The following is an 18374-nucleotide window of genomic DNA, read 5'->3' on the forward strand; positions in this document are numbered from 1 at the left end:
GGTCTGCAGTGGAGTCACTTCCAGTCCCAAACTGTTCATTCCTGAGCACCTCCTGGCTGCCAGCCTCCGTTCCAGAACTGGGCACAGAATGCAAAACCCAATTCGGCCGTGGCCTTGGGGATGTCTGAGACGAGGGGGGAGCAGACACATCATGGTGTCATTTGGAGATACTCATGGCCCCGGGGGCAGGAGGTTGGGGGGCGACACCAAAGAGCAGGAAGCCAAGATTTGATGCTCTGACACGGAATCAGGCCACAATGCAGAGGGGCCTCAGAGAGCCTCACTTGGCGAGGAGGAAACACTGGGTGGGCCCTGACTCTGGGTGCCAACAAGGCAAACGTGAAAGGCCAGCAGGAGAGGGAACCCCGCCGCCACAGGCATCCCTGAAATGTGACGGCAGAGATGCTTACTCACATATTGCGATGGAAGGGCTTGCTTTGAGTAAAAAATCAAAAAGATACAAGGGAGTGAGAGAGTATAAATATACCTGTTCACCAAGTGCTGGACGTAATTCAGCCTCATGGGGATGTCTCTTTGACGTTGGCTTGTTTTCCAGTGACCCCTCACCAAGTCTGTAAAAATGCGTCTAAGCAATCACTTGACTTCCCTCCAGCTCTTGGGTATCTCTTCCTTCAGAATAAAGCTGGAATAAAAATTCGCTTTTCCCAGTTGTGTTTATGCCACGTGCACATTGGTTTCAATGAGATAAGGACCACGCTCAGGCCCCTTGGAGGTGTCTTGCAACTGAAAATTGACATTTCGAGAAGTCTCACCTGTGCAGATGAGCTGAGCGCTGCTCTGTGCTGGGGAGGGCGGGGTGCCTGCTTGGGGGGCGCTCTGTCAGGGAGGCTGATCTAAGGAGAAACCAGATCGCTCAGGCGGGAATCAGATGTGAGGAGTGGTGTCGAGTGACTGCTAGAAACAGGCATTAGATGTGAATAAGTAAATAAAGAAGATAATCCCAGAGTGGTCAGAGGTTTAAAGAACACAAACAGAAAGTGAAGGAGGAGTAGGCAGGGAAGACTCCTTGGAGGAGGTGACGTTTAAGCTGATATCTGCAGGATGAAAGGGACCAGCGAAGGAGTGAAGGGAAAAGCATTCCTGGCAGAGGGGACATTAAGTGCAAAGGCTCTGAGGAGAAGGAAGGAGCTTGCCGTGTGCAAATGAAAGGAGGCCAGGTTGGGACACAAGAGGATTGGGGGGAGAAGGAAAAAGAACCGGGTTTTGCAGGGAGGGGCACCTTTGATTTTTTTCTCAAGTCTTTTGGGAAGCAATCGAAGAGTCATAAGCAGAAGAATCACAGGATCCGGAAGCTTTGAGGAAGGCAGTTCAGAGGCTGAAATTAAGGTGGGGGAGGGAGGTAGCCGTGGAGCGGGCAGACACCCACAATTCCAGAGCTATTTTGGACACAGAGTCCCGACGGGCATGGGGGAGGGTAGAGAAGGGCTCCACTTCTATTTCCAGATGTGGGGCTTGACTGCGCAGTTCACTGACGTGGCAAAGCCCTGGAGAACACGAAGCTGGGGCGTAGGAATTAGGAATTCTGTCCCGACCTGCATCTAGACGCCACGTGGAGAGGCTGTATTGACAAGTGGATCCTGAACCTGGAGCGGGGAGAAGTGTGGCGTGGACGTGTCTGTTGGTTTTCCAGAAATAGGACAAGAGGACATCACCTAGAGAGAACGTTAGAGGTCACACTGACGAAGTGGAGGGGACACAAAGGGAGGGAGAAGAAATTAGGGGACAGGAGGAAAACCAGGCGTGTGGCCCTCAGAAGTCAGGAGAAGAGAATGTCTTATGAAGAGGGTGGGCAATCAACTTCAGATGCTGCAGAAACACTGAACAGGATGACAGAGGACCATCTCTGTGGTTGTGCGTATCTGCAGAATCATTCTCAGCCAATGCATGGTAGCTCGTTATCCTGTGGACATACCATAACTCACGTACCCAGTCCTTCATCTGATAACCGCCTTGCTTCTTTCCAACACTTCATTTTTATAAAACAGCACTGCAACGAAAACCCTGTGTGTGCCTCCTCTTTACGATTGATCACATACTTTCCCAGGATCAGTTGCCAGACATGGAACTTGAAAAAGCGAAGGAAAGCCATAACCTAGAATTTCTTCACAGACCATCCTCCAGGAACGTTTTCTTAAAGCCAAAATTACTCCCTCAATTAACTAATTAAATTCTACAGCTAAAGGGGAACCTGGAAATCAAGCTCCCTTGCTTTTTAACTGAAAGTTACTAAACTAAAGAAAATAGAGGACATAGTCAAAGTATCAGAAGTTCAAGGTACATTCCAGAAGGTTTCATTATTTTTCTTTCTTTCTTTCTCTTGACCATTTTCCCACTCATTCATGCTAATCCTTCCTGCTAGCACCTTCCCTGCCCAAGGTGTCTGTCTCTCTCCCACTCTGTCCCTCCCTCCCCCTCTCCCCTCCCCCCCAACTATTCTTCCTTCCCCTCTCCGTCTCCCTCTCTCTACACATGCCTTGCTCTGATGCACCTAACAATCCCTTGGTTGCCCTTATCAACTCCTCTAGTTTGCCCTTTGTAACTGTATCTGAATAGTTTCAGTGAATGATTAAGCTGTGGTCAGATTTATACACATACCCCTATATTCAGCTACATTATAGAAGGCTTGCTGGGTTCAAAATATTCTTTGGGGTGAGCGAATAACAGAGAAGAGGGAGCATTTTCCTTTGAAGTAGGGGAGGAAGAGAAAGATCCTGAAAACCTGGATACAGCCTAGGAAATGTCTGCAGACCAGGAAATATGTGGAACTTGTTTGCACGTCTGCTTCATGCTTGCCGTGCTTGGCAGGTTGAGCTGCCGTTCACATCACACACGTGTCTGAGAGGACCTGGAGTATGGCACATCTGTCTAGGGTGGCTTCTGTTAACTGACCATTCTTGGTTTGTCCACAGGTGGGAGTCTTTAGTCCTCGTGCTGATGTATCTCATCTACATTGTCATAATGAAGTAAGTGAAATACTTTCTTAGTTTCTCTCCCAAAACTCTTTCCTACACTCAGCATTATGTGATAGTGTGGACAGAGGAACAGGGGACAGGGCGGGTACCTGTCATCAGAGGCTCACTTGGCTCCCTGGGCAGCCTGCATAGGAATCAATGCAATTTCGACTTAGAGCAAAAGCATAGACCCTTCCAACCCAAATGTATGATAGAATCAAAGCTTCGTGGTTTCATTTGAGAAATCTCTCAAACCCTTGCCCCTCTTCAGGACCTGACAGCCTAGCTTTTGGCTGTTTTCTCGCTCACTTTCATAACAAGAGAGGAGGTAAAGCTCAATGTGTTATGTTTCCATATAGGTGGAGGGAAGATGGGACGAGAGCTGGATAAGAGATAACTAAAACCATGGATCAAATATCTACAGGCTTCCGTTATTCGTATTGTATTAGTCAGCTATTGCCGCTTAACAAATGACCACAAAACTTAATGGCTTAAAACCACAAACGTGTATTATCTCGTACAGTTTCTGAGAGTTAAGCATCCAGGAGCAGTTGAACTGGAGGGTGCTAGCTCAGGGGCTCTCATGGGATTAGAGATAAGAGGTTGTCCAGGGCGGCTGTCATCCGTTTGGGGCTCCAAGACGGCCCACTCACGCGGCTGGTGAGTAGGGGCTGGTCGTTGGCTGGAGGCCCCAGTTCCTCACCATGTGGGCTTCTCTTCAGGGCCACTCTACTGTCCCCACACCCGGGAGCTGGCTTCCAAAAGAGCAGGTGATTCAAGAGAGAGCAGGAAGGACCCAGCAACACCTTTTATGATCTGGTCTCACAAGTCACACACCGTCACTACTGCCATGTTCTGTTTATTAGAAAAGAGTCACTCAGTCCAGTCCTCACTCAACGGGTCTACTTTGCCTTTTGAAGAGAGGAGTGTCACAGAATGTGTGGATGTATTTTAAAACCACCACATGCTTGTTCCCCTTGGAGTCTGGACAGCTTACCACCTGTATCAAGAGTTATGTCACTGATGTTTCCCGTACTCTAATGTAAAATGTAAGCACCGTGGTTGGAACCTGCCAGTTCATCTTTTTGCTGAGTGCCATGGAGTTGAGGAGGTTGTCAATGGTGCAGACTTATTCTGTGCTGCAGATTCCTGCCCCACGGGAGCTGTTCCTTTTGCTCTAAGTTAGTCCATACTCTCCCCAGCCTATGTGACTGCAGGAGTGATCACCTTCTCTAGGGGGCAGGACAGCAGACCGCTCTCAGAAACTGCCCATTTGGACCCGTCAGGTAGCAGTCTGCAATTGACATGTCAAGATTTCCTTGCTGTTGAGGCCTGACAAAGGTTAATTCTGGTGGCCGAGAGCCCGTTGGGAGAAATCAGTGTGGCCATTGACAAACGTCACAGGAACAGTGAAGGTAGGAGCTGGCTTGACCGATGGCCAGGGTGGGCTGTAAGCCATCTGCTGCCATTCCACTCAATGTAGCACCCAGTTTCCACCTCAGGAGCTGTCTCACCGTCAGTGCGGACCCAGTAACTGGGTCGTGTGGCTGGAAGAGGACATTTCTAGTGATAGAATAGAACCTTACCCAAACTTATCCTGGTGTGGAGTTACCATGAGGTAGCAAACAGAGAAACCAGATACTTTCACCACAAATCACCTTGCATTTAAGCATCCCAATACATCAGCTCCCATGAAAACCAGAGCTGGCCCAAAAGTTTTCCACAGTTTCTAGATTCCAAGGAAAAGCCTTTAAAGATGGAACGAGCCAACTTGTTACTCTTTCTCTCAAAGAACAAAACTACTATGGGATCGGTGCCACAGCCAGGAAGCCTCAACATTAGACGTCTTCTTTCAGCATTTTTTATTTCACCTTTTTTTTTTTTTTTTACATTTTGATGCTTTGAGACCCCAAAGAGTCAAGAGCTCTCATATTCCCTTTTGAAAAGGGAATCTGTCAATTATTCCAGAGAATTGACTGAGTGTCTGCTGTAAGCCCAACGTGGATCTAGGGTTTAAAATCTGAATTTAGATGAAAGCATGTCCCATACTGAATTCACCGGGGGCTGCACGGAATAAGGAGGTCTTCAAAAAGTGTTTTTCATCTGAAAAGAAGGAAGATTCAGGAATTTTGCTAGCGTGCATTCTGTGACCACAGTACCCCTCTACTGAGCCATCGTAATGCCCGTGAGTTGCCGGCGGGGCACGTGGACGTAAAGATAACACAGTGAACAATCTCCCTACCCCAAACCGTGCCCAGTGTGGAAGCTAATGAGGTGTGTTTCTGCTGATGCCTCAGCTTTACCAACCTCCCAGCTGTTCAGACCAGCAGGATACAAATAGACCCGGGAAAGGCAACTACTGTGCTCGTGGAATGTTCTGCATAAATTCTAGTCCTAAGTTCTAAATTGAAATCTCTGCTCTTTAGCCATCCCGCTCCATAATGAGAGGCTTTAATCACTGGGTTTTATAAAATCTGATTTATAAAATTGCATGCTTCACAATAAAATAGCTTCAGGGTGCAAGCACAAAATTTAAAACATTCAATTAAAAATATAAAACAGAGCAGCAGCCGTTAAAAACAGCATGCATTAGAATCATCAGCTGCCTCCTGGGTAGATGGCTTTAAAATAACTTTAAACATTCTGTCTGAAGGTCATAAAGCAATTCCAGTTTGGCCCAACAGGTAGAAACCTTACCGGAGCCTGAAGCATACCCGGCCTCAGCGAGGGTTGATTTCTGTACTGCTGGGTCACTTCCCTGGGGTTTGGTCCCCAGGTGAGGCAGTGTGGTCTGGTGGTTAAGATCGAGTGCTTCCTGTGCAGCCCCGGCCACGGGACCTGGGCCAGGTGATTCAGTCATTTTGAATCTCAGTTTCTGCTTCTAAAAACAGAATGAACAATGCTTCCTACCTGAAAGGGTGTTTGTAGGATGGAACATGATGGAAGAGTTAAGTAATTAACCAATATCTGCTTCCAAGAAAGCGCTTATAATAACACGATACATAGTATTATTATCCTATTATCCAAATCCAAATAAATGTACAACACACAGTTGTTAACTTTTAAAGCAAACACCCAGGCGAGTCAGTATTTCTGTGGGGAAAGTGGATTCTGAGTCAAGATGCCAGAAACGCCACGTCTCCCCTAGAGCCCCATCAGGAGGGGAGAGAAAGAAAGTGGGGAGGCCTTTCCATTAAGAAGAATGTTGACCGTGCAGAGCAGTCGGCAGACTAGCATGCTTGCCAGGAGCCCTACAACCATCAGCTAGCTCCCTCCACCCACACCCCTAGCAGTTTCCCTCTCCCCACGTGACCTGAAGCCCCAGACATCATGTCAGTTCACCTACCCAAACGTCAGTGCATTTCTCTTAAAGGACTCATTTTTCACCTACCCACCATGATCACAACTAAAAGAATGCTAATTCTTTGATACGAGTAAGTATCCAGTCAGTGTTCAAATTGTCAATGGTCCCAGAAATATCATTTTTAGTTTTATTTTCATCTCATAAATATTTTAAAAACCAGTGAGTTTCCTAGGATTCCTCTATGGGAGTCTTCTAATACCAACGATAAAGGGTCCAGGACATTTACCTGCCAGAACATCCTAGGAACTTGACTTAAGTTTCCTCCCTTCCAACACACATGGGAGAAGCATTGCACAATGTTTTGATTCTTTTTCACTCAATCGTTCTGGAGAATCATAGCCCAGAATTTTTTCCTAAAGCCAAGGGCGCAGCAGACCTGGAATTATGGCACAACAGTGACAGACATTCTCAGGCTCCCAGCCTGTGACCTCAGGAAACCAAAGGCAGACAGAGAGCTCGACAGCCAGCCCTCCTGTACAGGTGGACCGTGATGCAGAGCCCGGGGTAGCAGCAGAGACGGATGTGACGCCTTGACCTTCCTCCACCAAGCATGCCCCTGACAGCAAAGGCCCTGGGGACGTGGCCCAGAGGAGGGAGACCTTGCCCATCCCTCTGAGTCTCACAACAGCCCTTCCACGCACGCACAGACCCCGAGTAAGGGAACTCAATCCCAGAGGTCCCCCTGCTGACATGGAAGACTCTGCAGAGAAAGCAGTGTGTCCCTATGTATCTATGTGACGTTGGCTTTATTTTCACTTAGCGTATATTCTCAAGTTGGGAAATGGGCAGGTTGTATATTCTGGGGGAAACAGGATGATAACATAATAACCTAATAACTTAAGGCACAGGGTCCCCCACAGGCGTCCAGGCTCGGGGAGCTGCGGGGAGCTGGGAGCCGGGGAGGCAGGCTCACCCCGTGCTGATGGGCTCTTTCCACTCATGGCCGTGTCCAGATACAACGCCTGCATACACCAGTGCTTCGAGAGGAGGACCAAGGGTGCGGGAAACATGGTCAACGGCTTGGCCAACAACGCTGAAATCGACGACAGCAGCAACTGCGACGCCACCGTGGTGCTACTCAAGAGAGGTAACCCTGGGGGGCTGCGTCCCCCGCCAGGCCCCAGAGGATGTGCCTGCCCCCAGGGAGGCCTCCCTCCCTCCCTCACTGCATCGGGCAGGGAGCAGGTTCATCCTGGTGATGGGCAAACTCCGAAAGCCAGTGGAAGTTCTTGGACCAAACTTGCTGGGGGTGATATAGGGAAAGTGGGGAGATGGTAAAGGAGAGGAGGCCATGGGTGTCAAGGTGCTGACTCTGTCACATTCTGACTGAGTGACCATGAAGCAAGTTACTTAACCTCTCTGGGCCTCAGTTTTCTCTTCTGCAAAATGAGGATAACTTTTGTAACAAGTTAAGGAGATAAAGTCTGCAGAATACTGCATTAATTATAGTTGTTATTAGCGTATTATTATATCCAAATTCACTTTCAGGCTACATTACCTCAGTTTCCGAGCTGCAAAATGACAGAGGAAATTACCCATTTTTCCCCAAAGTAATGCTTACATTCAATAGATACTTATTAAGCAGCTGATAAACAAAGAGATAATACAGTGCTCTCTAATAATTTTCTTTCTTCGAGGAACATGGAAAATTATCATTTATGTTTGCCTAGAATGCGTTTCATTTTTCATTTAATTTCTTTTTAACTTTCCCCTTGAAATGTGTGGGTTTATTTCTTCGCAGTCCCATTTTGTTTGCTTTTCAGGCAAAACAAAAGAAATTAGAAAATCTATAGGTTATTTTCAAATACATATCTAAGTTTGAAATCTGTGGGTACTTATTAGAATTTGAAAATCAATTATTTGATATACTTTTCTCACTAGTTATATGCATGGTGAAAAAAAGACTTAGGAGTATTCAGTGCCATCCCACATAAGGATTTCATTTAGTTTCTTCTCTTCAGGGTAGTTCATAACCATGAAAGGAATACTCTTAGGGAACCAAAGAGAGCTACCTATTTTATTAGTCGGTGTTTCCAGAGATCATTTCATGGTTTAGTGGCCTGGAGAACAGGAGTGAGGCCTTGGCCAGGTACCCATGAGCTGTGTGCTCGTATTGTAGCATCCACAGAGAGGGGCTTGGGCCATGACGGAAGTTATTTTCAGGCCTGCCAGCAGATCCTGACTCAGGATTTGCCCTAAGCCCCCTCTGGACTCGAGCCCAGCTCCCCACCCCTAGCCCCCGGGCAGCCCTGCTCACAGGCTGGGCTGCAGCAACGTGGGCATCCCCCCACCATGTCCTCCACCTGGACTAATGTCAATTCTGCAGCTTGTAACAGCTCAGAATGAGCACTGCTGACATTTGAAGGGCATAAAGTGCTGCTAAAGACTATTGGGGTCTTTCCTATGCCCCAGATATGAGCGGCAGGGAAAGAATCCTTTGAGGACATTCTCAAGGGGGAGATTCTCTTATGTTATCACTCATTCTCACCATGTTAGTGAAGGACTCTTAAATTGTTTCAGGTCATTTCAAAGACGTATCGATGAGCCCCGTAGAAAGCAGATTTTAGGGAGGGAGGAAGGATAGATGGGTAGGTGGGAGGATAGATGAATGGATGGATGGGTGGATGGTTGATTGGATGGTGGATGGATAATTGGATGGACGGATGGATAGATGAATGGTCGGATGGGTAGATGAATGGATGGATGGATGATTGGATGGATGGATGGATGGATGGATGGATGGATGGATGGTTGATTGGATGGATGGATGGATGGATGGATGGATGGATGGATGGTTGATTGGATGGTGGATGGATGATTGGATGGATGGATGGATGGATGGATGATTGGATGGATGGATGGATGGATAGATGAATGGTCGGATGGGTAGATGAATGGATGGATGGATGATTGGATGGATGGATGGATGGATGGATGGATGGGTGATTGGATGGATGAAAAGGGAGGGAAGAAAGGAGGGAGGAAAGGAAGATAGGAGAAAAGAAGAGAGAGAGCAGGAAAGAAAGGAATGGAAGGAAGGTGAATGAATATCTCTTTCCTGCTTCTAGCCTCAATGTTATTTTTATTTTATGTTTTTATGTTTTTAATTTTCCCAGCCAATTTCCACCGCAAAGCGTCAGTGATCATGGTAGATGAGCTGCTGTCGGCCTACCCACACCAGCTTTCTTTCTCTGAGGCTGGTCTTCGAATCATGATCACCAGCCACTTTCCCCCCAAGACTCGACTCTCCATGGCCAGTCGCATGTTGATCAATGAGGTATCTGAGAAAGCACAGTCCATCTGCCATGGACGGGGTGGGAAACTGGGAAGGGGAGAAAGTTTCCTGGTCTGAAGATAGAAGCACCTACCTCAGTGTTTCGCACAATAATATCCCGCAGCCATTTCCCAACATCTCTGCTCTCTGGACCAGCTGTGCATCTTGGTCCTTGCCCTTCCCTCCACATGTCCAGAGATGTGGTCCAGCTCCCAGTTATGCAGAAAAACTCTTCTATCCCTTCTACCTACCTTCTTCTTTTTATCTTCCATCCGAATAAAGCCCTCCGATGTGAGTGCACAGAAGCAGTTGCTAAATCAAGGTTACCCTAGTTTAAAGTAATGCAGAGTCTCTGACCTGAATTTTCCTGGGTTTTCCTTTCTCCAGAATGGCAGCCTATTGATACAGTAGTCCAAACACATGTGTATGGCTTTCTCACATATGGACTGAGGAATTCCTACAATCTGGAGGAGCACCTTAACACCCTGGCACACAGGGAATCAGGAACCCTGATAGGAAAGCAGTGCCCATCTGAGACATGGGGATTCTCCTCTGAAGGGATCTGCAAGTTCCAGTGGGCCAGAAAGATTAATCCTTCCTCCCAGAGTTGGTTATCACTTTGAGGAGTCCCCTAGAACTTCTCTGCAGAGTCTTCCGGAAACACCTCCTTGCCAGCTGACTGGGAAATATCCCAATAGCTGGTGTTCTGGGTGTGAGGACTTGCAGCCCCTCTGGCCATATTAGAACGTGCCTTTCTTTTTCCAGAGACAAAGACTGATAAACAGCAGGGCTTATGCCAATGGGGAATCCGAGGTGGCCATCAAAATCCCGATTAAGCACACGGTGGAGAACGGGATGGGGCCCAGCAGCGCCCTGGACAGAGGTGTGAACGGGACGCGGGGGGACGACGTTGTTGCTGAGACTGGCAACGAGACAGAGAATGAGAACGAGGACAACGAGAACGACGAGAACGAGGGCGAGGAGGACGAAGAGGACGAGGAAGGGCCGTACACGCCGTTCGACCCCCCCTGTAAGAGGTCCCGCGCCTGGGCTGGGCTGGGGTCTGGAGCTATTTTGAGGCCGCTGAGTTGATGACCTTGACTTGCGTGACCTTTCTGATTTTAAATTCAAGGAACTATCTCTGTATCACATAGAAGTATTTATGTTAATTTTTACGGCAGATAAGACTCTATTGTAGGGGGTCCAAAGATGACCAAGATGGTGACACTCGGTCATGGGTTGAAATGTGGGCATTTCGAGAAGGCTCTCCCTCAGCTGTTCCTCGGGGTCCCCTGGAGCCCGTGACCCTGTTGGCCAGGCACATGGTGCTGGGGAGAGAAGGGCTTCACCCACCCCGTTGCAGTTGGTGGGAGGCTGTCCTGGCAAAGCCAGCCCTGGGGGCCCAGCAGCCCTCCCAGGCGGCCTTTGCTCTTCCCTCATCCCCATTCAGGCCCCACCTGTCCCAGGACCTGCTATTTCCAGGGTGGGCACCACAGGGGATGCACACCTGGGTAGAAAGTGCCTAAATCACACCGCGGGGCTGGCCCAGGGAATCTCCCGGCTCCTTGACGGGTGGAGGCACAGGCGGAGGCTGGTAAAGCTTTCAGGACCCCGGCCACCAGGGCAGTGCCCTTCTCCCCCGACTGCTGCCTCCAGCAAAGACTCGGCTGTTCCTGCAGCCTCGTCCCCCAGCCCTACCCATTAGGGGAACGGGTGGACCAAACCCAAAGAATTCTGCTAGACCTTCCAGAAGTTTCTGGCTGTTTCAAGAAAGAGTGCGATGGTCCAATTCGCATTCATTGCCAAGTGTGTGAAGTTTAATTAGCCTGTGTGTCTTCTCTGAGGTGCTGGGATGGATGGGGGCTGTAGGTTTTCAGGCGGGAGTGCTGGTTCCACGTGAAAGGCCGTTTAATGGTGAGACGTGGGCACAAGGTATCAGAGTCGCCTGTTACTTTTGGATGCAGGTTCCTTCTCTACCCCTCTTTGTGTCCAGGGACAGCAGGTAAAGCTCAGGGGGGCGCCGGGGCCCCCTCAGGGCTCCTGAGATCTCAACCTGGTCAAGGGCTGACCAAAACTAACTAGAAAATACCCACCCAGATTCCTAGACCCCAAACTCCAGAATCGCCCACCCAGAGTTAAATCATTACTTGTTAGTAGCTTATCTTGCTAGAAAAAAACTATCCTGGCTCTTTATCCATTTTGCCACCTTTGTCAACATTTCTTGGCAACCTTCCTATCGCCCAGGACAAACATATGTTAAGGATGAAATGACCAGACCCCCCGCTCCTCCTTCGTAAGGCCTTGTGTTCATTTTCTACTGCTTTGTAACAAATGAGACCAAGCCTCGCGGCTTAAACCTGTTGGTTTGCTCGGGTTCTGGGGGTCAGAAGCCCGGCTGGGTGTTCCGAGGCTCACAGGGCCATGATGGAGGGGGGTGGGCAGGGCTGTGGTCCTTCCCAGAGGCCCCGGCACACTCGGGTTCCTGGCAGGAGTGGGTTCCTGGTGGCTGCAGGGCTGAGTCTGTCTCCTCTTCGTGGCTGTCACCGGGGCTGCTCCCTGCGCCAAGGCCACCGCCTTCTGCTCCCGTGGCCCCTCGTCTAGCAAACCAGCATCGTGTGTTGTGTCTGGTCCTCCACACACTCCCCACCCCTCTAGCCTCCCCTTCTGCTTCCGAGGGCTTCCGTGATGGATCATGACCTGCCCGTCTGGAGGTCAGCTCTGCCCTAGAGCCTAGTACCGTTAGGGCTGGTGGTTCATCCTTCCCACAGGCTGTGAAAACTGGGGCACAGACCTTGGGGGCCACACCTGGAATTCCGCCTCCCCCAGCCCATGTTTTTAGAGTTCACCGTCAGCAGCCCACAACCAAGCTCCAGGAGCGCTTACCTGGCTGAAGTCTTACCCCGACGAAGGAAGCCGTGAGGCCAGTTGACGAGTTTGTAAGTGGCTGGCGCTGTGCTGGCCCCGGAGCCCAGGAGCCCACGTGCACCCCTCCAGGAAAACATCAGAGCCACGTGTGTGAGAGCAGACAACCCTCATCACTCAGTGGGACAGAAGGGCCCCCTGTGGGTCACGTGCTCCCTGTTCCTCACCTGGACGAGGTATACCCCAGACCTAACTGTGAGGCTTCGGGGTATCTTGAACTTCTGCTCCCCACCCTTGCCCCTGGGATTAGGATGCAGACGTGGAGGCCCCGGGGCCTTCTCACGTGTTGGGAGACATGGCTGCAGGTGTGGGCTCAGGCACCCACATCAGGTACCCACTGTCCTTTGGAAGCACAGGCCTGCAAGGAGGAGGGATGTTGTGCGTGGTCCTGCCACCCCAGGGGTCTCGGCTTCACCCCAGGGCCCCGAGGTGCTGAGACTGGAAGTGGGATCCTGAGTCCCCCCTACACCAGCCCTTCTCACCTAGGCATCCTTGACAAAGGGTGGGCTCTGATTCGGGAGGGCCGGGTGTGGCCCGAGATTCTGCGTGTCTAACAGGCCCTCAGGTGATGCCGATCTGCTGGTCCATGGGCCACCGCGGGTGGCGGGGGCTAGAGACGCGGGGTCCCACCAGCCACCTTTACGGTTCCTCTGTCTCGCCAGGGAGCCTAGGTCAGGGCCTGGCTCTGCCTCTGAAGTGGGGGATGGGCTTGTCCGAGTGTGGCCGCCTGTCCTCCACCAGTTGCTGAGAAACCCCGTTCCTGGGCCCGGAACCTCCATTCGAGGCTGGGGGCTGAGTGTCCGGCCAGGCCTTCCCCTGGGCAGGGCCGCTTCGTCCCAGTGGTGAGTGGGTGGAGGCCCTCAGGCCAGCAGAGGGCCCTTGAGGGTCCTCTCAGGCCAAGTTTCTTCGGCCTGAAAAAGACCCCTCCACTGGGTGAGGCTGTGTTTCCCTCCCACGGGAATCCTGCAGGGGCCTGGGTTCCCTGTGTTTCTGCCACCAGGGCTTGACTAGAGTGTGTATAATGAACAAGTAAGTAACTGTGTGGGAGTGTGTAAACAGACGCATATATAGGACATGCGTGTATATGTGTGTATGTGCGTATATGTACTCTGTGCACATGTATGATTGAGTTAATGTGTGCATGTAACATGGTTTCTATATACTGTATACATTTAATATAGTGTATATTAAAACACGAATATTTACACATATTTAACATACTGTGTATTATATAATATATACACCTATATTAACACATGTTTATGTGCATATAACATACATGTAGGTTGCATACATGTATTTATTATATATACCTATGCATACTATATGTATCTATATGTCTACATACATGTAAATTGTACTTATATTCTTAGCTCTTATGAGAAGAAAGCCTTCTTACTACTGACTGACAGAAAGAGAAACAGTTACATGTGTATGGAGGTAAATACACTTCCCTGGAGCACAAACTGAAACAAAATACACCAAAATATTAGTATGTTTATCCTAGGTGAAATTATTTTTTGTTTTCTCTACATTTTCCATTTTAACACAATGTGCATTTTTATTGCCTATGTAATTAGAACAAATGTATATACTTAGTTCTAGGTCTGCAATACTGGGCAATGACTTTTCCTCCGTCTGACAGTATTAAGCTTCCTAAAAAGCTTGATTAGCACTATATAACTCAGTATGGTCTCAACTGGTCTCAAAGCAATCACCATTTCATAATACATAAAAATACTGAAGCGCTATGCTGTGCATCTGCAACTAATGTCATATTGTATGTTAATTATAACTCAACAAAAATAAAAATTTTTAAATAAATTTTTAAAGGACTATAACTTGAGAGCAAGTTCTCTGCTTTTTAGGAAGAGTGATGCTCAAAGGGTTGCTCTGTGCTCAGAGTCCTAAGCTCACGCCTTTGCTTCATCCCCTGACTTTCTGGCTGATTTTGAAAACGTCGCATAATCGCTGCGACAACAGGTTCAGGTGCAGGGAGTGGTGTTTTGTTAATTCGCTTCTATGTCCTCAGCACCTGAAGCAGTGCCAGCACAGAGCGGTGTAGTGGGAGTTCAATAAATATTTGTTAAATTGATGAATAGACCTACCCACCACGAGCCGGGGAAGGCTGTATTTAGACCACATGACAATGGAACAAAAGATGGGGAAATGTCCAGAAATACTGGCTGAAAGAAGAAGGGATACAGTTCTTACCCCTTTGTTCAGAAATGGAAATTTCAACTGGCTAAAATATGGACGATCCTTACCTGAACGCTCCTGGTGCTCGAAATCACTTAAAAAGCACATTTCTGCATCACTCGGTGTGTTTGAGGAGTTACATTTGTTATATTACATTTAAAGGTGCGTTGCAGATGATACTCTGAATTTCTGCTTTGTTGTTGTCAGAGTGGAGCTGTAAGTTAAAGAAAGCATATCATTTTTAGTGATAGTGAAAACCGTTTTCTAGATATAATGCCCTTCCAGTGTCAAGTCAGAATTTTTAAAGCAGCTGAGAGAAAAAAACTCAAAACTCACTGGTGTGAACTTACACTGCTTGCAACTTTCCCTCACCAATATCATTTGCTAAGCTCTCGCAGTCATAGTTCTGACCTCATTTTCTTCTCTTTTTTATTTCCTGAAGAATGACAGAGCCAGACTGAAGTCATTTCTCTCCCCATTCTTGTGTTTCTTTGTTTCTTTGATTGGGTGTTTTTTGTTGTTGTTGTTGTTGTTGTTGTTGTTGCGGTACGCGGGCCTCCCACTGTTGTGGCGTCTCCCGTTGCGGAGCACAGGCTCCGGACGCGCAGGCTCAGCGGCCATGGCTCACGGGCCCAGCCACTCCGCAGCATGTGGGATCTTCCCAGACCGGGGCACGAACCCATGTCCCCTGCATCGGCAGGTGGACTCTCAACCACTGCGCCACCAGGGAAGCCCTGGGTTTGTATTTTAAATGAACCAAGTCTCTCTCTCTCTCTGTCTGTCTGTCTGTCTATCTGTCTCTCCCTCCCCCTGGGAGGGCATCAGGAGGACTGGGTGGTCAGTGAGGGGATGCCGAGGGCCCCAGGTGGATCCATCCCTTATCACCACAGTGCAGGGTTTAGGAATGTGTGGAATTCCAGGAAGCATTTGGGATCCAAGGATCTGGCTGTGTTCTGGATGGTGCAGCATTTGAAAGCCCCTCACAGAAAACTCCCAGACAGCCTCGTTGCTTTGTAATCCAGCCAGACACAGCCATTGTTCTCATTGTTCACTCACCACCGCCAAACCTTAAATCTAAACAGATGCATAGCAGCTAATGGAGAGAGACTCCTCTTTTCTTACAAATGTGTTCTCTTTGCTTTATTGCGCACCTGTAAGTGGGATGCCCTTAGATTCTCAAAAACAAATAGACTGGTCCGTCTGATTAGATTGTTCATAGTTATGTCATTACTGTTGATACTAATATGTATGGAGCATGTGATGTGTGCCCTGCACTGTTCGTGGCATCAAAACAGAGTGATGAACAAGCTGGAGAAAACACTCGTTCTTATAGAGTTTATATTCTAGTTTGGGGGCAACTGAAAATAGTGAGGAAACAAATAAACCTGTTAATTTCAAATAGAAAACATTTGCTATGAAGCAGATAAATGCAGGTGATGGGAAAGCAAGGAGTGGGGTGGGAGAGGATCTCAGACTGGGTGATCTGAGGGGTCTGGTGACATTTGTGTTGTGAGGTCACCTGCTCAACAGGGCAGACACAGCCACAAGCTCTATCCAGAGGGAAGCACAGATGCAAAGTCCCTGAGGCAGAGGGAGGCTTGGAGCCAGGGGAGTGTGTAAGTAGGGGGAGTGGCAGACAGGAGCCAAACCAGTCAATGATTTGCCTTGTGGGAAGATGTGGTTTTACTCTGAGGGCACCGGAAGCCAGTGGAAGGTTCTAGAACGCTTTGCTTTCTGAGACTCTGGCTGTCAGTGGCACGCAGATGGAGGTGGGGCAGGTGAGGGAGGCTGGAAGTCCCCTTAGGAAGCCAGGTCTTCAGCCAGGTCATAGATGGAGGACCTGGTCCAGGGAGAGGCCATGGGGATAGGAGGATGCAGACGGATCGAGTTCCCTGGGCAGGTGGCCAGGGTTGAGGTGGGGAATGAAAGAATGGAGAGTCAGGAAAGATTCTGAGGGTTTTGAGTCCAGTAACGTGCAAACTTATGTTGCCCCAATCCCTATCCTAATGGTTCATTTAATTCTGCCAGCAACCCTCAAGCTCAGTGTTTCTGTGTCCACATTTTACAGATGAGGAAACTGAGGCTTAGGGAATTTAAGTAACCGAGGCACTCGACTCCGGCAAAACGGGGACTGGACCCAGCGCTGTCTGATGAGAAAGCCCCCATCTCCCCCTAGAGACCACCCTGCCGTCTAGGGAGACCAGGGGCCAAAAGTGGCATTGTGTAACTTTACTCTGCAGTTTTCCTCTTAAATAGTTTTAGGAAACTGTTTGGAGACTGGTAAGAGACGTATGAATAAGTGCTGGATGCTAGCATAAAATTATAAAATAAATTGTAAAATTATAAAATAAATTTTATTCATACTATTCAAAATGTAATTTTAAAAATACCTCCTTAACTCTGGAGGGAATATAAAATGGAATAATCATTTTAGAGAACAGTTTAGTAGTTCGTTACAAAGTTAAATAAACACCCACCCTATGACTCAGCAATTCGACTCCTGGCTCTTTGCCCAAGAGAAATGGAAACACGCCCACAAAAAGACTCCTACAAGAAAGCTCTCCGCCTCTTTCCTTGTAATACCTGAAAACTGGCAACAACCCAAACCCCGCCCACGGAAGAATGGATAAACAAATCGTGGTGTATTCACAGGATGGGACACTACAGAGCAATTAGGAATGAATTACACATGAATGAAACTCAGAAAACATTACGTTGAATAAAAGAAGGTAGACACACAAAAACAATACTATATGATTTCATTTATTTGAAGCTGGAGAACAGGAAAAACTAATCTATGGTGGTAGAGGGGTGGGATGTTGACCAGAAGGATGCACACAGAGAACTTTCTGGAAGATGGAGATCTTGATATTTCTTTTTAGAGGTGAGTTAGCACTGAAGCAGGATGGTAATAATGGACAAAGGAGAACTACTGTGTTTTTCAAATCTGAGGCTACAAGAACTCGTGGTAATGTTGTCACCAAAACAAGCATTTATGGGTGTCTCTGATATTCAGCACTCAGGCAGCACTCAGAGATGGTAGGATCAGGTCACCACTGACAGATCCATCATCTTGTCCATGGCAGTAAGTAATTAGAGCCAGGAAGCAATTATGGATTTGCAAATCCATAGCAGCTTGGGATGCAGACACTCAAGTGGTGTTTTGACAAGCTTGAGAGCTTTCAGATGGTCTTTCAAGATTTCAGCAAGTTGACAGAGGATGTTGGTCAATTCCACTAGGTGGCGCCGTGCCCACTGATGCCTTAGAATCTGGGAAGATGTAGCTGCCTGTCCATGGGGAGAAGGACCCAGAGGCAGCTGGCGGTCTCTACCTCCCCTCCCCCACCTCCATCCGGACCCCTCACTCTCCCCCCACCCCGTTTGTATCCTGAGAATCCTCCTCATCCTTTTCCACCTGGCTCCAGTTGCCTGACTAGCAGGTGGCAGTGGATAACTTTTTATTCCGCTTGGTTTTGTTGCTGGTGGAAAGCCATTTGAGTCTACCGGGAAAAGAGCAACATGGTCAGGCTTATTTCACAGGCCTTCCGTTAGCATGTAAATGTCCGGGGACAGCCGTGCAGAAGGTTGAGCAGAGAAATGTAGCTCGCTGATTTTTTTTTTTTTTTTTTTTTTTTTTCTTTTT

General features: G+C 48.4%; 1 protein-coding gene across 1 annotated transcript in view; it reads left to right on the forward strand.

The window, feature by feature from the left end:
* The window catches only part of SLC24A3 (solute carrier family 24 member 3), a 474319-nt gene that overhangs the window by 429114 nt on the left and 26831 nt on the right, over positions 1–18374 (forward strand). Inside the window, exons 9-12 of the mRNA XM_007454524.1 lie at positions 2931–2984; positions 7290–7423; positions 9453–9613; positions 10376–10640. Coding sequence (XP_007454586.1) covers positions 2931–2984; positions 7290–7423; positions 9453–9613; positions 10376–10640 — 614 coding nt within the window. The remainder of the gene's footprint in view (positions 1–2930; positions 2985–7289; positions 7424–9452; positions 9614–10375; positions 10641–18374) is intronic.

This window comes from Lipotes vexillifer, unplaced genomic scaffold, assembly GCF_000442215.2.
Source record: "Lipotes vexillifer unplaced genomic scaffold, Lipotes_vexillifer_v1.1 scaffold365, whole genome shotgun sequence".
Lineage (NCBI taxonomy): Eukaryota > Metazoa > Chordata > Mammalia > Artiodactyla > Lipotidae > Lipotes > Lipotes vexillifer.